The 23,790-nt window shown below is 42.9% G+C and overlaps 1 protein-coding gene across 6 annotated transcripts in view; it reads right to left on the reverse strand.

Moving 5' to 3' along the window:
* The window catches only part of LOC101483724 (diacylglycerol kinase zeta), a 94,491-nt gene that overhangs the window by 24,808 nt on the left and 45,893 nt on the right, over nucleotides 1-23,790 (reverse strand). For 4 of the 6 annotated variants that reach the window (XM_014407683.4, XM_014407682.4, XM_014407680.3 and 1 more), the window contains 15 exons: nucleotides 22,360-22,458; nucleotides 21,895-21,977; nucleotides 19,909-19,969; nucleotides 16,939-17,052; nucleotides 16,240-16,377; nucleotides 15,885-15,963; nucleotides 15,737-15,792; nucleotides 15,481-15,543; nucleotides 14,623-14,696; nucleotides 14,122-14,233; nucleotides 12,829-12,915; nucleotides 12,460-12,572; nucleotides 12,231-12,331; nucleotides 9,338-9,417; nucleotides 9,087-9,125 (listed from right to left, as the gene is read on the reverse strand). In XM_014407683.4, the coding sequence (XP_014263169.3) occupies nucleotides 9,087-9,125; nucleotides 9,338-9,417; nucleotides 12,231-12,331; nucleotides 12,460-12,572; nucleotides 12,829-12,915; nucleotides 14,122-14,233; nucleotides 14,623-14,696; nucleotides 15,481-15,543; nucleotides 15,737-15,792; nucleotides 15,885-15,963; nucleotides 16,240-16,377; nucleotides 16,939-17,052; nucleotides 19,909-19,969; nucleotides 21,895-21,977; nucleotides 22,360-22,458 (1,299 nt within the window). The remainder of the gene's footprint in view (nucleotides 1-9,086; nucleotides 9,126-9,337; nucleotides 9,418-12,230; nucleotides 12,332-12,459; nucleotides 12,573-12,828; nucleotides 12,916-14,121; nucleotides 14,234-14,622; nucleotides 14,697-15,480; nucleotides 15,544-15,736; nucleotides 15,793-15,884; nucleotides 15,964-16,239; nucleotides 16,378-16,938; nucleotides 17,053-19,908; nucleotides 19,970-21,894; nucleotides 21,978-22,359; nucleotides 22,459-23,790) is intronic. The other 2 variants (XM_014407681.3, XM_014407679.3) reach the window with 1 other exon arrangement.

Consider the following 23,790-nt stretch of genomic DNA (forward strand, 5'->3'; position numbering starts at 1 on the left):
CTGACTTCTCAAACAAACGACTCAACCCCACAGGAAATCCTTTGCTGTGTTTTCAATCCACACCACCTTTGAAAGTATTTGAGGGTCAGGAATATTTGCATATTATAGTTTTATGTTCATTTATGGCAAATGAACATAATCTAATTACAATCTGTGCAGAAGTTTATTATAGAGCTCGTGACCTCCCATCAGTATTTCATTGGAAACTTGTCAAAATATAGATATATACTGAGTGACCACCTGTAGGTTTACAGATGTGCTGCTTATAAGGTTGGAAATCTGCAGTCAGCTGGATGAGGGACGAAACATTTCTCTCACAACGCTGCGTCCAGATGAACTTCCTGGGATTTCCTTACCCGCAGGATTTAAAGTCACTTGTTGCATGCTCCGTTTGTTTATAGATGTATTTAAAGTACTTCTAAGTTTCTGATTCCAGGTTTCTACGTGTAACAAGAAGATATGAGAGATGGGGTGGACGCGAGCTTCAGGGCCATTATGTTGTTCCCCTGTAACATTTCCAGAGTCGTTTGAAGTATAAGGAATCCTACAATCAGAAGAAAGCAAATAAAACTGCTGTTACTTTATGGGTTTTTTTTGAATATCACTCAATAAACTCAGTTTGTTTGTTTGTTGTTTATGTTTCAAGCTTTAATGTGTTTGAGAGCATTTCTCTGTACAACTATGGGAGTGTGCGCCAGATTTCAGCCCCTAGCTTTGAAAAATGTATTTTTAAATGCCAAAGATGGTGGTGCCAAACTATTGATTTTTTAAGTGTAGCTGAAGTTAAGCTTGACTTTTGAAATCCCATCTTTCTGAGGTCATATTTGACCTAAAACTATCTGCCTGACATGGATTAAATAGTCCTCTGGCTCCACTGAAAATTGTACTTTGAAAATATTTGTATGTGCACATTACAAAGAGCTCAAATTTATAAAGAAATGTATCATCATCCTACATGTTTTTCAGGGAGATCAGAGAGGACCTGGTATGGAGTGGCCCAGCTGAATGTAGACTGTGACTTGTGTGGCTCCTAGTAAATGAAACCATTTAATGATTTGCCAGGTAACCCATTTGAGTTCAGCACTGCAGAAAGAAAAAGTCACCTTCCAGTAGAAGTGGCAGGAAGAGGACAGCTAAAGAAAGTTGTGTTTTTCTCCTCTCAAACGGTAACAGAAAGGTTCGCTGGAGTAAACACTCCTGCTCTCCGCTGTTTGTCTTTACTTGCCTAATCCTGCTGTCATGTTCGGTACCAGTCTCAGGCTGAGTAAAATGCCTGCAGGCTTTGAAAGAAAACCTACAAACGCTTCTAAAAAGTTTGACTTATCTGAGTGACTGCGTCTTCTTTGCTTTCTCCGTCTTCACTGTCCTACTTAACCCTTATTCTGCAGCAAGTTCAAAGAAAGCAGACAAAGAATGAGTGAAGTAAAATGCCGACAGTACTGTAGGAACAGATACCGGAGTGAATAATAAGCAGACTTCGCTCAAGTGAAATGCTGGTTTTAATTGTCACGGCTTCAAGATGCCTCGTCTCTCATTTTCTCCTGAGATGAGACAGGATCAGCCAATCGCTGCAAACGATGTAACACATGGCAGCAGCTTTACCGGCACACAGCAACAATAAACTGCCTTACTGTAACACAGTCCTTTTCTAGTCAAATTAGATGACAGGTTGCCAAGAAAGGTTCGCCGAGATACACAGAGAGATGCGACTGCCAACCAGAACAGCTCCTCAATATGTTTTCATTTTGTGGACACTGAATGAATGCAGAGGGCATTACTAATATATTTTGTGAGGTTTTTAGCTGTGGTATCAGCTGTAGCAGCAACAGCCTAACCAAGGTGATCCTTCTCCAATAATATGTTCCAGCTCTTCCTCGGTGGATCCTGAGGTACTCCCACAGTTCAGACTGGATATATAACCCCTTCAACGTGTACTAGGTGTACTCAGCAGGTGAGAGCCTGCAAAAGCTCCACTTAAAGAACAGATTGGATGGACTGGCAGAAGCCAAGCTCTGTTTTACAGCTGTTATGTGGGCGTATGCATATTATAGAGCTCTGCTTTGCAAAGAAAAACATTCAAAATACTGAATATCCTGCAACACACAAAAAGTTTACTCGGTAGGTGGTTGTAGAAGCTATTTTTTCTCCCGCTCTATCACAAACTGCACCAGTGAGCATCAACAGTCACCAGAGAGCAGGAGATCAAACTGCGAAACAGGCGTTCATTATTCTGGTTGCTACGCAACACAAAGTCTGACAGCAACTCCCAAATTCTCTCCTATTAATGATCTCGCCTATATAAAATTAGGATGTTGTTAAAAATAACATTTACAGTTAGTGCTGCTCTGATTTCACCTAATGAGGAAGATGAAGAGCTTGTGATGTGGATACATGGTGTCCGACAGGCTGAGTTCATCCAGTGTTTGTCTAAATACAGCATTCACTAGATTCACACTCAAGTAATGGACTTTATCTGCTTTTCAGCAGAGCACAGAAAACTGTTTTTCTTTATCAAGTGAATGAGCTCTCTGCACGCTCTGTGAAACCTGCCTGAAAACTGGGTTTCACCTTTGATCAACAACTGCACAGCTTCTAAATGGCGAATGATGCCGTTTATATTGAGTAGGAAATGACTTCTTCTTCTTTGCTTCATAAATTTTGGACTTTAAACTCAGAGTCAGACGGACAGACTCATTTACCAAAGCACTAATTATTGTGATGCCGTCTGTCTCTAAAGTCTGTTAATATAAACCACAGGAAAAGAGAAGCCGCACGCTTATGAACACAACTCAGATTGCACTGGCCAGCGTTCAATAAAAGCGCAGCAGCTACATCCCATACAACACACATATCAGGGTGACAGAACATGACAGTGTGGCATCTCATCAGCAAATCCCCCTCGGCTAGCACAAGCACAGGAAGAGCAGAGAGGGAGGAAGAACAGAGGATCCTTGATACAGACTCGCTGGAGCGCTGAGCAGGTGAGCTCGCCGAGTCCTGAGACTTGTCATTAAGCTTTGTGATTCAGACTAACCTGTTACAGTCGTAAAAAAATGCGTTGAAATGCTCGTGCATCTTCAAAAATGCTGAATATAAAAAAGTTCACATTGTTCTTAATTCAATTTTAAAAGTTTCATATATTCTATATATTTATTACAAGCATAGTCATTTTCATTTGATGGCTGTGGTTTATACCCCCTGAATATCAAAATCCTGTAATACTAATGAAAACAATCAATTACTCGTTTTTAATGAAGGCTGGCTCCATCGCTCTGGATGAGAGATGTGGTCAGAGGTTGACTCATGGTGGGCATGAACGTCGCGGTAATGTCTGGCTTTCTTTGAACTGTTTCCAGCCTGGTATGATTGTACAGCATCTTTAACGACTTTAAAAAACAATAATTGGGTGCAGTTTGAATTTATTTTGGATTTTCTCTAATATGCACAAGGTGAACAGCACTTATACAGTACAGGCTCAAATATATATACACACACACCGCTGCTAATATTTGGTTAAATATTCACCCCAACCAATCACAGCAGATGGCCCCGCCCCTCCCTGAGCCTGGTTCTGTTGGAGGTTTCTTCCTGTAAAAAGGGAGTTTTTCCTTCCCACTGTCGCCAAAGTGCTGCTCATAGGGGGTCATATGATTGTTGGGTTTTCCTCTGTATGTATTATTGTAGGGTCGACCTTACAGTATAAAGCACCTTGAGGCGACTTGTTTGGCGCTGTATAAATAACATTGAATTGAATTGAAATGTCCCTTTAACTACACTTTCGGTGGCCATCAACAAGCTTCGGGCATAATTAACGTTGGATATTCAGCAATTCTTCCGAAGAGTTGACAGGTTAATTTAACCAAGTTTCCTGGCACAAATTTGCAACAGTTTTGAGATCAGCGCTTTGGGACCATCGTCCCAGGAACTTAATGTTAGCCTACTTTAGTCCAAAATGGCAGTTTCACAATGTGAAACTAGCTTCACTGTGCAGAGTCACACTGGAGTTAAAACAGTTCATTACGGGTTCAGGTGTTGCTGATGCACACTGTAACCATTTCCCTCTGATTTCAAGGTGACGATACGGATCTTCTTCCAGACTTCCAGGCAAAACTGTGACATATCTGAGTGTAACACATGTGTAGTGTACATTTGTTTGAAATGATGAATTTAGAAATGTCTCCAAGAAACATTCCCAACTTGTGTAAATCTACACTTGACAAGGAGAATTGTCCATGAGGTGTAGTCAAACTTCTGACTACAACTAGAGTTTTTGTGTAGATTTCTTAAGTAATGGGTAAAGCTGGAATTGCAGTAGCCCAGCAACCTCACTAGTTGTTCAAACTACTCTAACTTCAGTTTCATTGATTACCTAAGATGCCCATTGGAAACCTAGTTCAGAGTGATTCACTTCTAGAACCTGAGCAATTACCTGTTGGCTTTGCTTTGTGACTAGTCCTTCTGGAGCTTCAGGTAGTTTAAAGGTTTTCTAAAGCACAAGTAACTAGAATTAGCTGTGCAGATTTAATGGTTTTAATCTTTGCTCAACAACCCTTGATATCTGAATACAGCTATAAATAGACCTCTCAAATCAGAACTGTACTGTGTAATTGTTTGATTGAGTCAGAAGAACAAAATCATCAACTTGAAGAGACCGTGAGCAGGCAGTGCAGTTTAGTACACGAATGAATGAAAAACATCTACCATTCCAGGTAACTGAGTATTCATGCTAACTTTTTTAATAATTTGGGGATTATATGACAAACCCAACATACTTTGCACACCAGGTCAAACTCAACTATTAACTTTGCTGCACACAAACGACACCACAGATACCACACGGAAATACACAAGTAATCAGAATACTTCAAGGTTACCAACACATGAAGAAACTCAAACCGAGTCAGATACAGCACAGCATGCATCATGCAGTCACACTGAGACACATGGGGAAAGTCTCCTTGAAAACAAAACGCTATCAGGAATCAAAGATTACATTATGTCACCTCACGGTGCGTTTTAGTTCCCCATCTCTCAGATTCTGTGTTTTGAGAGTACTTTTATTCATGTAGGTGCAGCCAGTGTATAAACACAGAGACGTGTGGTAATTCATTCTCTGACAGTGTTAGGGGTTACATGGAGAATAAAGTGTAGTGAAGACGTGTCCGGATGGTATGAATGGAAATAGCGCTCAGCAATTTGCAGCCATGCTGACGTAAACTGTCATTTGAGGAGAGACTGGAAAGTTGGTTTTGTTTTCTATGTATAATGTTGCCTTGTTTTGTTTTGTTAAACAGCCATTTTTATAAAAGCCACTTTCCTGAATCGGTTGCTGGCAACAATACTGCTCAGAAAGCAGCGGTGGATGACAGAAAAGCTAACAAGAATTAGCTCTGCAGAGTGTTATTAGCGGTTGTCACCGAGCTTAGAAGCGTCTGTGAGGCACCGGAAGAGACCTGGTTGTGTTGACATCACACATGAGTTGGGGAATATATAGTACGGGATATAATCTGGGAGCTAACGGCTGCACTCATTTCTGAAACAAGATGAATGCTGCAGTTTCTTGAAAAGGGGGATTTTCGCTGGATGTCCCAATTGAGTCAATCTTATTTAAGTAGAACTGGAGTGATAAGGCCAACACTGACTATGACAACAACATTAACACAGATAGCTCTACCAGAGTTGTTAACAAAATGCTGCATTAGGTCTGAATGAGTGAAGAAAGTCACAGCTTTCAACACCTGGTGTAAAGAAGATTACCGATCGTGGCTAAAAGAGACATTTGGTTGGTTGATGGTGGTAGACGGGGAGGCCAGATTATTCTAGTTTTATGTTTTGCATGAGAGAACGGCCTCTGGAAGTAAGAGAGCTATATACAGACAGCCTGTCAACCACAGATGGAACTAGGTTGGTTTCAAGGCTGGTGGTTGATCTGCTAAAACTGGAACACCTGTGTAAGACTCTCACACCTAAAATGCTGATAAGAATCTGCAGTCATAGTTTTGCAGACTCGGTGCAAGACCTCGTTTTTTCCCACAGTAACACCTGACTTGATGCTGACTCATTAAAAATCCATTTCATCTATTGTGCTCATCCAACATCTGTAAAAGTGTCACGTCTGACTTTTTAAAGCAAGAAAACAACATCTAACATCTCAGCCTGGCTTTCATATACTGTGTGGCAGTATATGTTGTTTGTTTGAATCATTAAGCCTTTCATTAACAAGATGGATTCAGGATGTAGTAAACAGATCCCAGAGTTTGGCAGACTAAAAGCTGGTCAGACAGGAAATCTGTAAGGTCACTGGCTTCATTTCTTTGGTAGCATAACTCCTTTGCTCTTTCACACATACAGTACAGCAGGTTTCCATAGAAACTATGTGCACATTACGCAACCATAATGGACACTGCTCGTGCTCATGTGATATTTAGCATCTGACACAAAGAGGAAGGTCTACAGACATTTTTTCCATCCTGGCCGAACTGAAAACTGAGCTGGAAACGTGGTGAGAAGAATATCATGAAAGAAGATGCTGCAGCACATAATGAAACTTCTCAGCAGTTTCCAGGAGAGTCTGTACTTAAACATGTATGTGTGTATGTTTCAATGTTGGCTTCCTTTATCGTGTAAACTCATGTGCTCGTCTCCTTGTACTGATTGATTGATTATACTAATATATGACTCACAAATATTCTCCAGTTAATTAGTTTCAATCTAAAGTTGTGCTTCTCATTTACGAAATGAAATCTTGAAAGCAAAAAAGTAGAGCAGCTGAGTGTAACTGACTTTAACAGAACGTATTTAGCTCATCTTCTGTTATAGATGGGAGGATATAATACAACACTCGCTTTAATAACTGTGTCCACGTGCCTTCGAATAAACAGCAAGAATGAGCAGCAAATATCGATCAGACTTTATGTGGAAGAGAAACTAAGTCCACGTGAAATGTCTGAAGCTCATTGTTAAGACACACCACGTGCAACCCTGCTGTCAGACGTTACCGCTGCTCTGGCTCTGCTCTGCGGAAACCTAAAAATGAATGTTGTTGTATTAACTGATATTTCCTAAGGTCAGACTTTGCATAGAAATGTTTCTACTGAAGGCTGAACCCACACTTGTTCACATTTTTACCACAGTTGTCTAGTGTAGAGCAAAACCTACATATGGTACAAACAGATTTTTTATTTTGAGATAACAAATCTTCATCAGCTAGAATGATGCGATTTGCTCGATTATGTTATTTGTCTAACCTTCCATCTTTTTCTAACACGTTTACCTTTTACCAAGTAGGCCTGCAATGTGAGAGCGAAGCGCTCTAATAGGGTGATATGGTACTACAAGGTCATTAAGATAAGATGGGGCCTGATTATTTAAGACCTTGTATGTGAGGAGCAGGATTTTGAATCCTGGATTTAACAGGAAGCCAAAACAGGAGAAATCTGCTCTCTCTTTCTAGTCCCTGTCAGGACTCTTGCTGCAGCATTTTGGATTAGCTGAAGACTTTTCAGGGAGTTTTTTGGACATCCTGATAATAATGAATTACAGTCGTCCAGCCTGGAAGTAATAAATGCATGAACTAGTTTTTCAGCGTCACTCTGAGACAGGATATTTCTAACTTTAGAGATGTTGCACAAATGGAAGAAAGCAGTCTTACATATTTGTTTAATATGTGCGTTGAAGGACATGTCCTGGTCAAAAATGACTCCAAGGTTCCTCACAGTGTTACTGGAGGCCAAGGTAATGCCATCCAGAGTAAGAATCTGCTTAGATACCATATTTCTAAGATTTTCAGGGCCGAGTACAATAACCTCAGTTTGATCTGAATTAAGAAGCAGAAAGTTAGCGGCCATCCAGGTCTTTATGTCTTTAAGACATTCCTGCAGTTTAACGCATTGGTGTGTGTTATCTGGCTTCATGGACAGATAGAGCTGGGTGTCATCTGCATAGCAGTGTAAATGTATGCTATGTCTTCTAATGATACTGCCTAAGGGAAGCATGTATAATGTAAACAGAATTGGTCCTAGCACTGAACCCTGTGGAACTCCATAATTAACCTCAGTGTGTGAAGAGGACTCTCCATTTACATGCACAAACTGGAGTCTATTAGATAGATATGATACAAACCACTGCAGCACAGTACCTGTAATACCTACAGCATGTTCTAATCGCTCTAATAGGATATTATGGTCGACAGTATCGAACGCTGCACTGAGGTCTAGCAGGACAAGCACAGAGATGAGTCCACTGTCAGAGGCCATAAGAAGATCATTTGTAACCTTCACTAAAGCTGTTTCTGTGCTGTGATGAGCTCTGAAACCTGACTGAAACTCTTCAAATAAACCTCTGCAGATGATCTGTTAGCTGTTTGACAACTACTCTTTCAAGGATGTTTGATATAAAGGAAGGTTGGAGATTGGCCTATAATTAGCTAAGACTGCTGGGTCTAGAGATGCTTTTTGAGTAAAGGTTTAACTACAGCCAGCTTGAAGGCCTGTGGTACATAGCCGATCATTAGAGATAGATTGATCATATTTAAGATCGAAGCATTAATTAATGGCAGGACTTCTTTGAGCAGTTTTGTAGGAATGGGGTCTAAAAGACGTTGAGGATTATTCTGGATGCTTCTATCAGTAGTAGTCAATAACCCAACTATGGTATTCTAGTTTTTCTATAAAGTTAAATAAAACTGCACTCAAAGATAATAGAACAACAGAACAAGTCAGTAATATTTTGGCCAATAGTCACACTTTTTACTGCAGATGTCTTTGTAGACACACTCACTCTGGATGCTCTCATATTCAGGCTATGCACACCATAGAAATCAATATTACCAAGATGAACCTCTCAGGGGGATTCTTAACCAACCAAAACGTTCAAGCTAATAAAAAAATAATCAGTTTCATTAACAACAAAAGGAAAAACTAAATTTTTAAATGTTCTTGATTACTGTGAACATTCGGCTTTCGTTGCTACAGGAGTCCGTTTTCCGATTAAAACTAGAATACAAAAGTGTTGAGCAAGCTTTTATTTCCCATGTGTCTCTGAGCCAAACAAGTGTAGAACATAAAGCCCGACATTTTACTACCAACCTGCAGTCCCACAGGTATAGGATGAAGAGAGCAGAAGTCCTAAAGGTAAAGATAAGAGCAGGAATGTAGAAGGAAACGCACTCACGCACAGACACGGAGCTTAATTAGCTTTACTCCAACTTTTAAAAAGAGTTTTCGTGCTTCTTCACGATTTTGTGTCACTGCACTTTTCTATTTAATAACACAGAACAATGACCCTTTCATCTCAACGTATCTCCTCTGCCACTCTTGTTCTCTCTTCTTCTTCTTACCTCTTGTAATCGCTGGATGTGTTCTCTGCAGGTCTCTAAGTCACTGTCACCAGGAACCACGATCAGTCCCAGAGGAATGGCTGGAGATACAGAGGAACAGGACAATTATCCACCAGCACTTTGATATCTACTTATACACTCTGCAGTCCTCAGGACCCTGAGAGTCTAATTCTGGTCATGTAGCAGCGTGACTCAGAGCTGGGATCGCACTTAAATGGTACAAAGTATACATGTGAGCGGTCGGCAGTACTGTGGTTCCTATGGGCCAAACTGGGAACTGCAAACTGTTTCCCCCACTGTAAGTAAACACCTTCATTCAGTTAACGTAAGAATTTAATTTCCCTGTGACAAAACGAGCAGCACAAGCAGGAGCAGAAGACGTTTTCTTTAAAATGAGTCATTGAGTCCGTAAAATGACAACATATTGGACAACTGCACATCAGATGGTTTTCATCCAGGGCCAGAATTTAGTATTTAGTGCCAAATTGATAATGGCACCAGTAACTTTTATTTTAATAAATAAGCCTGACCAAGCTGGCTTCCCATCAGTAAGCCGATGTGGATGCTGAAAGAAAAAAAAGTGCCCCACGAGGCAGCCCAGGCCAGCAGCCTGCACCAGCACAGCACTGCTGGCTGAACATCACACAGCTCATTGTGCTGGAAAAGCTGTCAGACTGCGTGAAGACTTGAACACACACACACACACACACACACACACACACCACACACACACACACACACACACACACACACACACACACACACACACACACCTCAGCGAGGGAGACAAAGTCGACGGTTGCTTCACTAACAGCAGCCCAGTGAAAGCTTGACAGGTTCAAGAAAAGTGTGGCTTGCTTACTTTTTTGCTAATTGACTTCTCTCACAATATTTCTTGAAAGCAGGCGCGGACAGCGGTCTATTAGCCAGACACACCTTCAAACAGTCACCACAGCGCTGCTTTCAAAGGCAGCTGCTGCATTTGTAGCCGCACACACTGACCTTTTCAAGTAACAGACAAGGCAAAAACATGTAGAACCAGTAAAACAGGCAGATTGTTTTCCAGGGAATCTGTGAACCTTCAGACAAAGAGAAGAACGCCTTCGTTCTCAGACTGCAGTGTTTACCTCCAGTTAGCCATAATTCCAACACTTCTAAAGATCCCTGCTAGTGTTTGGAAGTGTTACTGCGAACAGTACTACAGCACTGCTAACTTTACGTTTCTATTCTCTTTCTATTGTGCTGTTTTCAGTGGTTTCGATTCAGCAGCTTGCACATTCGCAATTTCTCTTCTCTTTTATTTCCTATTGACTCGGCGCCTGACTGGAAACACAGTCACAGCTTACAGATAATAAGCTACAACTAAAAGTGAGCTGCTGTTTTCACATTTCACAGATGGTAGTAACAATAAATGTAATGAAACCGTATAGTTATTAAACATCCTTCAACCTTTATTAAGAGTCTCTATTCTGTGCTTAGCGTGCACACAGAGCCACAGGAGTGGCATTGAGATGATACACTGAGCCTCTGGCTATGAAATGTTTTTCTTTTTTGAATCGTCTCCCTGAGTGTGACACATCTACAAGCTGAGAGCAGTGATGGACTTACATAATGAAAACTTCTGCAAGCGAGAACAGAGAACGAGGCATAAAATATGACGCTAATTATCTGAAACCAAAACATGCTGGAAATATATTGAAAACAAAGCAATGAGGTAATGCCACTATGAATTCTTAATAAGCAATGAAAAATATTAATATCGATGTTTCCACTTTGGGCAAAGACCTGCAATCATATGTTGTCTTTGCAAATGAAACACATAAAATTTACCATTATTACCAGTTTACAGTGTTATGAAACGTGCTGTTTGTAACAACAAAGGTAACAGCGCCACCATGTGGTCTGACATAGCACTGCATGTGCACGGCTGCAAAGCCCACTGACTGTAATTGTCTCTAATGAGGAAGATCATAGAGCCGTCCCTTTCTATATTCCTGAAACATCGGAGACGTGCGCTGTTCTCTGCTGTCTGTGCAGCATGAACTGAAACGAGGAGGTCTGACGCGAGCACAGCGATGAGGAACGACTGAGATGGCTGAAAATGAGCATGTTGACCTTCACGCCTCTTCTCCACCTTTCAATCATCGAGCAGTTTTTATTTCCTTGTCAGCCTGAAGATGCTGCTGTCATTCAGCTACGCTACATAAGCCGACGGTTTATTGAATCTCCAAGCCAACTTTTCATTTAATTACATATTTTTAAAAAGTTGGTGTGTGGCAGGTTCATCACTATGTACTCCTGTCTCTACTTCTTTGAGCTGATGTTATCAAATTCAGTTACTTGCATCCCAGCCAGCAGGAAATTCAGCCAAATTCCAGGTGTTTGAGTGTTGTGTTGGCCAATCAGCAACACTTTACTTGATAAGTGACAATACAGCCACGAGACCAGAACCCATACATGAGATCCAACAGTACTCTTGGTACAGTGTCCTCAGCTGAGTCCCTGGATGTTGACTGAGACGGATGAAAATATTTGTTTGGCAAACAGCTACAGAAAGCATGTGGCAGGCTGGGCTGTCCCGCATGTTAAACTGAAGGGATCCTCAGTTATCTGGCAGCCTCATAATAGTGATATAAATATTATTGTCCTAATAACTTAGACATACATGTCTGTGCGGATCAACCCAAACTGAGTAACTTCATCATGTTATAAACTTCCAGTAAGGAAGCCACGGCATATTCTTGCTAAGTACAGGTCATATGATTAAAAACATAGGAATATTTGTGACATTATGAGTGAAGCGTGCATATGAAGACAGAAGCAGAATGCGTTCACAGCGTCAGCAATGTGACCGAGTGGACACACAGATGTTAGTGAGGGTGTCTCTCCTTACATGCTTGCCGTAGTTTGTCCTTGTCGTAGTGCAGAGCCTCGTAGTCACTCATGCTGATCCGGCTGACTCTGATCCTCAGCCTCTCCGGGACCGGCTGCTGACTGAGACACAAACACGGCCCAAAGACTTTTAGCAAATGCTCAGTGAAACCCGCACGTGTCGTATAACGCACGCTGCTCACAGGGTTGGATTTGGCTGCTGCTGCAGTGAGTGACTAAAAAGAACGTACTCGTTGAGGTGTGGTATAGAGGTTCGCCGTTTGGTTTTCTGAACCATATTGGCCTGGTTTCTGAGGCTGATATGGATGACTGATGGAGCAAGTCTGCAAGGTTCACCGTCCACCTAAAAGCAATACAAAAGCAATAGCCTCAATCAAAAATGCAATCAGCTAAGCAGCCCACAGATTGATACCCAAATGTACTTAGACATCAGCAGAAGACCGAGGTGTTACTTGAGAGCCAGTCAGTGGGAACGATGGGTACAAGTGTAAACAGGAAGCAGGTTCAGTGACAGTGCTGGATGTTACCTCAGCCCAAAGGTGTACATTCAATATTAAAAAGCACATGGCTACAGAACGAGGCTCATGTGCACCATTTACCTGCACCGGGAGAGGTTTAGTAGTGGTGAGGATCACTTCTCTGCACTGGTTCAACCTCTCACCATGACCTCCAACCTGAAGAGTAGCCTACACACACACACACACACACACACACACACACACACACACACACACACACACACACACACACACACACACACACAGAACAACTTGAGTTCAGACTGCTTGGAATACAGTGCTTTTACACAACACTCCCACTTATGGGGGAAGTTTCAAATCACTAAGTCCAATTAAAGCTCCTATTAAAGAGCTCTGCATCAAAGGACTTCAGCTGTACAACATAATAATAATAATAATTATGTGATAATTAGGACAGATCCTTGCTTCTATCAGAAAACGTAAACAGAAAAAGCTAAATGTAGACCTGTCCCATCGAAGTGAAACTCTAAGTTCAACCAGGAGGTTCCACCTGAAACATCTGCAGCCCACAACAAACATTACCAGCTGGTTAACTAGTGAGTTTAAATTGGCCATAGAGCTGAATTCAAGCGTGAATAGCAGCCTCTGATAATAAAATAACCTGACGTTGACGTATCAGGTCAGGAGAATGTGCTTCGAGCTGATTGGTAAATGACCACATGTTACAACCAAGGATACAGAAGAGCATCTCTGAATGCACAACACACTGAACCTCGAAGCAGCTGGGCTATAGTAGCAGAACACAGCTTTTGCCCCTCTATCAACCAAGAACAGGAAGTTGAGTGTACAGTTTGCAAAGGCTCACACTGGACAGCCAGACTGGAAGACGATGCCCGGCGTGATGATTGATGACACAGTGTGGTGTAAAGAACAAAGAGCACAGTTCCATCCTGCCTGGTTTAAACCGTTCGAGCTGCTGCTGGTACATATCCCCTCGCCACCCTTTGGGTCCCAAGTTCCAAACGAGCATTGTTTAAACTCCACAGCCTGCCAGAGTATTGTTGCTGACCACGGGGTCCTCAAACATGAAGGTGGGTTCACTGTACTCATCAGCCCCACAGCACCTTTGTGATGTACTGAATGGGGTTTGGGATCAAGAACAGGCAGCTGACAGATCTGCAGCAGCCATGTGATGCTATCATGTGAATATGATGATGTTTCCATCTCTTTGCTGTATCTATGTGGTAGTAGCAAGGTGTACCTAATAATCTGTCATAATTCTGTAATTATGACAGATTTTTAGATGCGTTCTAAATCAAAAACAAAACTGAACACAAGACAAAGGCTCTCAGGTGGGAGCTGGTCATCCTCCTTTGTAACCATGGTTACCAGGACACAGAGAGAACGCCATACCAGTGAAGTCATCGTGAATCCGATAACTTCGATGTATCCGTCGTCATGGCGTTGAGGTTCAAAGTCATGATGCTCACTGGGGTTACCCCACGGTGTGGTGCCTGCACAATACCTGGGAACACAACAAGTACCATCACGAACACAGAAACACCTGCTTCAACGTGAGTGTCCAACGCTCTGTATTTGTTTGAATGAACGTTGCTCAAACACCACAGCTGCAGTTCTCTTATGATATTTACAGCTGCTCTGCTTCTCTTTAATCTGAGTAGGAAATGTGCCTTTGGACTCTCGCCATTAATGTAACAACACATGACAAACACAACATGCTTTTGTAACCAAAGCTCTCCTGATAGGGCTGACTTAGGATCTAGCACCCTTTACATTTGTTAATGCTGCACACCCGGCAGCCTGACTGGTATGTATGTCTTTGTGTTACTAGTCACAGCTTACATAGATGGTAATGTGTACAACTAGCAGTTTTCTGTCAGTACACTGACTGACCTGGGGATGTTGAGGAAGACCAGGCACTGTAGCTTCAAGTCCTGAACCTTTGATGTTAAATCTGTCCCATCACACTGCAGAGGGAGACAAAGAGAGGAAGAGAGATACAGATGGACTTAAACTCATCACTTTGGCATCATCGTGGAAAAAGTCCTAAAATGCCAAAGAGAAGCACAAAGACTAACCGCCTCACTCAGCTGATCCTTACTCACACTTCTCCACATAGCAAAACTGGTATGGCCCGGATCCAGCCCACACAATGTGCTTACACATGGCCCACATACTGCAAAGAATGACGGCCCTTTGGTGGCCCAGATCAGGTTTGCCAGAGGTGGCCCACACATAGGCCAGCACAAGGCCAGTTGCAGACACACTGGTGGTCCTGAGCTGGCCCATGTGTGGATTACCTCTGGCAAACCTGATCTGGGCCACCAAAGGCAGTATGTGGGCCATCTGTAGGTGGTGTGCAGCCACGGGCCAGTTGCAGACTCACTGCTGGTCCAGATGGCAGCCTAATCTGTGCCTTAATCAAGCCCTGTAATAACAACATGCGCCAGAACATGCATAACAGTGCAAACGTAACATGACGAAACTCTGTTCAGACAGTGAATGGACTGATTCTTATATAGAGCTTTTTTACTCTCCCAATTACTCAAAGTGCTCTATACAACATGCCACACTCACCCAATCACACACTTCCTCTTATCTGAGTGCTCCATAAACCTCTGACTGGGTGTGTGCACACACTGCAGTTACCAATGATAAGTACTCTCTTGCTTGGGCCATACTCTACTGTATCTGAATACGGTGTATAAGATCTGAATCGGACAGACAGAGGTTTGGCTGACAGCTACTCACCACCACCTTGATGTGCTTTGACAGGTCTTTGGAGCTTCCCATCAGGAAATCTGAGAATGCCGTCTGTGTGAGACAAGCAGGAGTGCATCATGAAATCAAAGCAGGCCCTTATTCTTTGCTTATTGGTTGCACCAGTCACACAGACATGATTGACTGATTGGAACAGAGTTTGAAAAACGAGCAGTGGTCCTTTAAGTTGGATCATTATTAAAGACACATGCTTCCAACATGATTTTAAACTTGAGGGTAAACTCACCCCAGCGTAGAACATCTTATTCCTGAAACGACTGTTAAACTTCTCTGGGTTGGCCTCTGAAACAGTCACAGACAGTAAATGAAGCACATGCAGAGCCACCAAACAACAAGTCAGAATGTGAATCTTTGTGTCACAGTGGTGTTTGTACCTCTCGACTCGTGAAATTCAAGAGTCACATGGGCATCAAATCCAAGGCTGAAGTAATTGTTGAAAACATCCAAAGGAAGCTGAGACCATGCAGACACACACACACAGGTTAGCTGAGGTCACATTGGTAAAGCCATTGCTTGAGAGTGTGTGTGTGTGTGTGTGTGTGTGTGTGTGTGTGTGTGTGTGTGTGTGTGTGTGTGTGTTGTAAGGAGCTTGGAAAGAAAGCATCTGGAGTTCTTTACATTTCTTGAAGATGTTTCACTTGTCATCTGAGAAGCTACTTCAGTTCCAAAACCAAATGGTAGAGAGTCCCAGGTTTGTGTGCGTGTCCATGTGCGTGCGTATGCACTGACCTTATCAGTTTGCTGTTCATCTGGCTCAGCCCCTGCACTGTGGTTTGGTTCAACCAGGAGGTTCCACCTGTCTAGCTGGACAACTGTTCCCTCCTCCACATGAGACAGGATCTTAGACAGAGGTTCATCCGTGTAGCCCTGAATGCATTCACATACAGAAATGCACGCACAAATATACAGATATGTGACACATTTAAGGAAAGTTCTGAGGGTTCACCTTCATCATAGCATGCTTTCCAGCGTGCAAACATCCGCAGAGCACAAAATTAAAATACATCAAAATAAATAAAAAGCTATGGCCCCTCCTGTGGCTGATTATGTGCCTATGTTTAAGGCACCACCACAAACCAAAATAAATTTGGGGAGAATGTTGTTCCATCCATCCAGCACTTTGCAGACACTTGTAGAATTCATGCCAAGTCAAAGGCTCACTAAAACACTTTGCATTTTTACTTCATTCTTTACTTTTAAAAAAACTGTCACTTCCAAAATCAAACGCTACAGGAGGTGAAACTCAGGGTTAATCCAAACCTATAAACAGACTGGAGGTAAATCTAAACGTAAAAACATGGCACACACACAAGAGTTAGAAGACATGATAAATGTTGATACAAAGGAGTTTGACTTCCAGCAGCCAGCGACTGGAGTCTGGATTTATTCATGTTAGATGTGTGTGTGTGTTTCTTAGTTTGTACCCACCCCTCCCCAGTTAAGGGTCCTAGCGAGGTCATTTCCTGTCCCAAGTGGTAACACAGCAACCGGAGGCTGGGGGGTTAATGCCAGTTCATCAAGACAGGATAGGATCCAACCCACCTGGTTCAATGCGCGCACACACACACACACACACACACACACACACACACACACACACACACACACACAATGACTTTAACACCACAACCGCATTAATATGGCAAATCTCCGTTAGCGAGTTAACGCAGTCTGTCCTGTGCGTGGGCTGTACAGCGCTAACACGTTAACAAGCTAACCACGCTAACGGTTGTTTAGCCGCTTGTTTAGCTTGTCAACATGAGGGGGGAGACAAAGAGCGATTCAAAAGACCACTATGAGTAGAACATTGAGGAAACAGTTCACACTGCACGGGATAGGGTTACCGGGGCCCCACCCTGGAGCCAGTCCTCGGGAGGATCCTCGAGACAAGCGTCTGGTGGTTGGGCCTTAGTCCATGGGGCAGGTGCAGCTCGACAAAGGACATGGGCCCATCCTCCTGTAGGCCCACTACCCGCACGAGGCACTGTTGGAGTCGGGTGCAATGTGTGTCGGGTGGCAGCCAGGAGCAGGCCCTGGCAGACCGATCCCTGACTACCAAAACTAGTGACTGGGACATGAAATGTCACCTCCCTGGTGGGGAAGGTATAGTCGGGCTCACCTCAATGCACATCTTGGGCTCTGGAACCAGTCTCCTGGAGAGGGGTTGGACTCTGTCATAGTCTGGAGTTGCCCCTGGTGAAAGGCAGCTTGTATCCCCTTGGCTTGCTGCCTCTACGTTGGGGTTTCTCCCGGTGGACGAGAGAGTTTGCTCCCTGCGCCTACGGGTCGGGGAATGGGTCCTGACTGTGGTCTGCACTTATGGGCCAAACAACGGTTCAGAAACGCAGCCTTCTTGGAATCCCTGGGTGAAGTGCTTGAGGGTGCTCCACCTGGAGACTCTGTTGTCCTACGCGGAGGACGTCCAAAAGTGCACGTGGCACCAAGACACCCTAGGCCGCAGGTCGATGATTGATTTTAGAATCGTATCACCAGACCTGCGGGATATCTTCTGGTCAGTCGGGTGAAGAGAGGGGCAGAGTTGTCAACTGATCACCACCTGGTGGTGAGTTGGATCAGGTGGCGGGGGAGGATACTGGACAGACCTGGTGTAGCAGAGGCCCTGGACCACAAGATCTTCAACTCACACCTCCGGCAGAGCTTCAATAAGTCTGAATGGGCCATGTTCAGCACCTCCATTGCCCAAGCTGCTGCACTGAGCTGCAGACACAAGGCAGTTGGTGCATAGTACGGGTGGAGTACTGATGACTGCAACTGAGAACATTGTTGGGCGGTAGAAGGAATACTTCTACCGCCCGACGAGGGGGACGAGTTGTTTATCTCTGGGGGTGATGTCACTGAGGCAGTGAAACTGCTCCTTGGTGGCAGGGCGATGTGGTGGATGAGGTTCGCCCTGAGTTCCTGAAGGCTCTGGATCTTGTAGGGCTGTCCTGGTTGACACGCCTCTACAATGTTGCATGGAGGTCAGGGGCAGTACCTCTAGATTGGCAGACTGGGGTGGTTGTTCCAACTATAGGGGGATCACACTCCTCAGCCTGGGAATGTCTATGCCAGGGTGCTGGAAAGTAGAGTCATTCCGTTAGTTGAATCTCGGATACAGGAGGAACAAGGTAATGTTCCTGGTCATGGAACACTGGACCAGCTCTTTAACGGCTCAAGGATACTTGAGGGTGAATGGGAGTTTGCCCAACCAGTCTACATGTGCTTTGTGGACTTGGAGAAGGCATGTGACCATGTCCCTCGGGCCATGCAATCCTTATACAACCGTTGCAGCTCCGCAATAAGCTGGACTTGTTTCCGGTTGGTGATGTACTCTGCCAGAGCCACCCTCTGCTCTGCATCTCTAGGTGTAGCCAAGTGGCACAAGGCTTTCACTTTGGAGGTCTCAGAATCTCATCTCCGCTTTTCGCAGATGATGTGGTTCTGTTGCCCTCATCAGGCGAATGGAACAGTTCGCAGCAGAGTGTGAAGAATGAGAATTTGATTTCAGCTTAAATATGCTCCATGTTACACTTTACTTTGCTTTTACTAAGAGACTTTATAGGATATGAATGACATATTTATTGTTTGATTGTTTAGTCCTGTTGGATTATAAATAAAGACACTGCTCAGAAACAGACTGTTCTGTACTACCTGTCTAAACCAATCAAATGGAAGCTAATTAGTGGCTTTGAACATTTTAACTCCTTAGTACAAAAAGTAAGGTTTTCTTGAAGCAGTGCTCAGATGACACTCATGCATTTATTCTGCCAGTCAGAGGTTCATTCAACTAAATCAACCTGCAGCTAGTGTAGCCTGCAGGGACAGCCCTCTAAAGCGCTCTGCAGAAAGTTGATCACTAGAGATTTTGAGCATAAAGAGCCCAAGTCTCCAGTCAGCAAAGGTCTGAGACTTTGTGATGTCAGAGGAAGAACAGCATCACTAAACCAGATCTCATGAGGGGAAGCCGAGCCGAAAGCTTGAAACTGGAAATCTATCCATCCATCTATCAACTTCTAAATAATATGCAAATTAAATACACATTATAATTCATTTGATTTGTAGTTTTACACCCTGATTAAAAGCAAGAACGGTTTAAGCAGGGCTCTGTACTACTATTACAGTACTGTTTTGTCCAAGCATGAGCTCAGACAAGAAGCAAATGTGCACATTTAAAAAGCTTGGTCCAGCAGGTCCTGGGAGTGCAAAAACACTCGTAGCTAATGATCAGCAATTTACCATATTTTCTTATATCTGAGACTATTTTCAAATAGAGGTAAGAGAAATCATTCCACCTAGTAAATAATTTATTCCCAGGCGGCAGCTGAATGCAAATGCACATGACTTTTGCAAAGTGAACATATTAATGGTACATGTCTGTGTGCATGTGGTCATTCTTACAGTGCCGTCTCCTCCACAGGCCAGTATCCTTAGGTTATGGACTTTACGATACAGCTCCAAACTACAAGACAAAGGTTGATGGTTAATTCAGTTCATTCTAACACAGCAGATATACAGTGGTGTGAAAAAGTGTCCGATTTCCTGAGTTTTTTGGTATGTTTGTCACACTTAAATGTTTCAGATCATCAAACAAATTCAAATATTAGACAAGGACAACACAAGTATCATCTTTGTAGAATTGTTGTAATTCAACCTCATTTGAGGGTTTTTGAGGATGAACAGCCTTTTAGATCGGATGCAGGTCAGGACTCCAAAGTCTTCATTTTGTTTTTCTTAAGCCACTCAGAGGTGGACTCGCTGGTGTGTTTTCGATCATTATCCTGCTGCAGAACAGAAGCGTCTTCGAGGTCACAAACAGATGGCCGGACATTCTGCTTCAGAAAGCTTCAGCAGAACTGATGCTTCCATTTGCTGCAGCCAGGCTCCCAGGTCCTGCCCCAGACCATCACACAACCACCACCAGCCAATTTTACTGTTGGTATGATGTTCCTTTTTCTGAAATGCTGTGCTAGTTTTATGCCAGATGTGATGAGGCACACTGAAAAAATTAAACTTCTGTCTCTTCAGTCCACAGAACACTTTTCAAACTGGGGGTCATCAAGATGTTTTTTTGGCAACACTGAGACGAACCTTTATGTTCCTTTTTGCTCAGCAGTGGGTTTCATCTCAGAACTCTTGCAGGCCAGTTGTGCCCTGCGTCTGTCTTATGGTGGAGTCAAAGTGAGGCCTGCAGTTCTTTGGATGCTTCTCTCTTAGATAAATCGTTACTGTGCTCTTGGGGTAATTTTGGCCAGCTGGCCACTTCTGGGAAGGTTCGCCGCCGTTCCTTGTCTTTGCCTTCTGTGGATAATGGCTCTCATTCTGGTCTCGGTCTACTTCCCTTTGTCAGGCTGGTCATAGTTAAGTGACTTCTTGACTAAGAACAGGTGGTGGCAGTAATCAGGCCTGGGTTTAAGCTTCACCACAGTAAATCACATATACCACAGTTAATTTACGTTAAACGAGGGTGGGGTGGAATTTTTTCCCTTTAATAATAAACAATGATAAACAGCTTCATTTAGTAACTGTATTTAGTGTTTACTCATATTATCTTCTGTTTATCTAATATTTAACTTTGTTTGATGATCTGAAACATTAAGGGTGACTAACCTTGAACAACAAATAGGAAATCAGGAAGGTGGAAAACATTATTTCACACAACTGTACATGTGTATGTATATGTGCATGTATATGTGCATGTATATGTGCATGTATATGTATATGTGCATGTATATGTATATGTATATGTATATGTGCATGTATATGTATATGTATATGTATATGTATATGTGCATGTATATGTGTATGTATATGTGCATGTATATGTGCATGTATATGTGCATGTATATGTGTATGTATATGTGCATGTATATGTGTATGTATATGTGTATGTATATGTGTATGTATATGTGCATGTATATGTGCATGTATATGTGCATGTGCATGTATATGTGTATGTATATGTGCATGTATATGTGCATGTATATGTGTATGTATATGTGCATGTATATGTGCATGTATATGTGCATGTATATGTGCATGTATATGTGTATGTGCATGTATATGTGCATGTATATGTGCATGTATATGTGCATGTATATGTGCATGTATATGTGCATGTGCATGTATATGTGCATGTATATGTGCATGTATATGTGCATGTATATGTGTATGTATATGTGCATGTATATGTGCATGTATATGTGCATGTATATGTGCATGTATATGTATATGTGCATGTATATGTGCATGTATATGTGTATGTGCATGTATATGTGCATGTATATGTGCATGTATATGTGCATGTATATGTGCATGTATATGTATATGTGCATGTACATGTACAGTACATGTGCATGTATATGTGTATGTGTGTGAGACACTAACCCCTCCTTTGGTCCTCCTTGGCTCAGGTCAAACACCTGTCTGGGGTTCAGATACCACATGAAGGACTGCAAAATCTTAGTGCCCTGACCAACAGAGAAGCAGTCAGTCAGACACACTTCGTCACAGTTTTTGTTCCTGTGAGTCCACAGATATGTTCATGTTTGTTTCATTGTGGCCTCAAACATCAACAGTGACACGATTGATCACTAATGTTCTCTCTTTGGTAATGAGTTAGTTAACTACACCAAGTTATTATTTTACTTTTGTTTAGAATTGACTTTGTTTTAGTTTATATTTTAGTTATTTTTCCAGCTTTTGTCCTGTGGTTTACTGTTTTTATTTAAAATGTAAAACTTTCTGTTGCCAAAAACACTAGATCTAAATCATTTTGGACAAAAAGAGGACTACTACGAGGCCACTGACTGCATGCCTGCACTGGTGTGGATCTGTTTCAAATCTGAGTACCTGGTTTCCTCCACTCTTGGGATTGACAAACACAAGCAGGGGTTTCATAAGTGGTGATGGGATGGGTCGGATTATGAATGGCTTCCACTGCCGCCCGTCCTGTCAGAGAAAAAACAGGATCTGCTCAGATGGTCAAAAGCACAGCAGCTGTTGTTCACTGCAGTATTTAAAAAATAGAATTAAGGACCGAAAACTAAAAGCTATTTTAGCTTCTCATTAGAAGACATCTGAAGGTTTCCTGTGCCAAACTAAAAGCAAGTCATGTCCTAAAAAACAGGCTTTATTAACCAGTCATCATCACAGAAACAATATTTAATGTGTGACTGTAGAACAGTGCAGACTGTTCCCGATTTGCTGCCTCCTCATAAACGTCCTGTTACACATGAAGTGAACATGGAAGAAGCTCTGCTTTGACTTTATGAGAATTCAATAAACTGAGTGCATCTTACGCACACTCACATCAACCTTTTACTAAAACAAAAAACTAAAATAAAAATAGAAGAAAATAGAACTAGAGTTAGAAAACAGACTGATTGTGGTATTACAATCAATTCCAATCATCTATAGCTATTCGTAAAAACATCCATCCATTCATCCTCTTATCATTTTCAGGGTCACGGGGGGGCTGGAGCCTCTCCCAGCTGTGGCTGTGAAGGTCCTCAGCCTCCAGGTCATCGAAGTTTGAAAGAGGAGTGAAAGAAGCATCTATGTCCGCTGTGACGGAACGACCATCTTTGAACAGAGGGCGGGGCTTATCACACCAACTGTCTGCCATCTATGATACAGCTTTGAGATCCTTCCCAGACGCCTTAACGCCCACTCACATCCTGGGCCACTTGACCTCAGGAGATCACATGATAGGGTGGGGCCAGGTTTCACAATGGGCCTTGGGGACACTCATAGGGCTTAAATCTGGGACTCTCCACCAATTGTCTCTTAGAACTGAGAAGTTTCTTCGGCTCTAAGAAACGTCTTCAAGAAACTCGAACGTCCAGACGCTTTTCTTTCCAAGCTCCTCAGACTACGATGGCCTGGATGACCGAGAAGCTTCACAGACGCTGGCTGTGTCTGTCCCAGCTGGGATAGGCTCCTCCCTATATCAGCTGTCTTAGGGGGAGGGGCAGGGTACACCCTGGACAGGTCGCCAGTCTGTCGCAGAGCTAACACGTAGAGACAAACAACAACTCACACTCACATTCACACCAGTGGGCAATTTAGAATGACCAATTAACCTGACCCCACTAACGTCATGGAGAGTGGACGGAGGAACCCACGCAAACCTGGCCAGGTGGTGGAACTGAACTCAGGACCTTCTTGCTGTGAGGCAACAGTGCTCACCACCGCACCACTGTACTGCCTTTAATGGAGTCATATAGCATCTTTACAACGTGTATAAATGTAGGTAAGGCACTAACGTTGATGCATGGACTG

This window comes from Maylandia zebra, linkage group LG23, assembly GCF_041146795.1.
Source record: "Maylandia zebra isolate NMK-2024a linkage group LG23, Mzebra_GT3a, whole genome shotgun sequence".
Taxonomy (NCBI): Eukaryota; Metazoa; Chordata; class Actinopteri; order Cichliformes; family Cichlidae; genus Maylandia; species Maylandia zebra.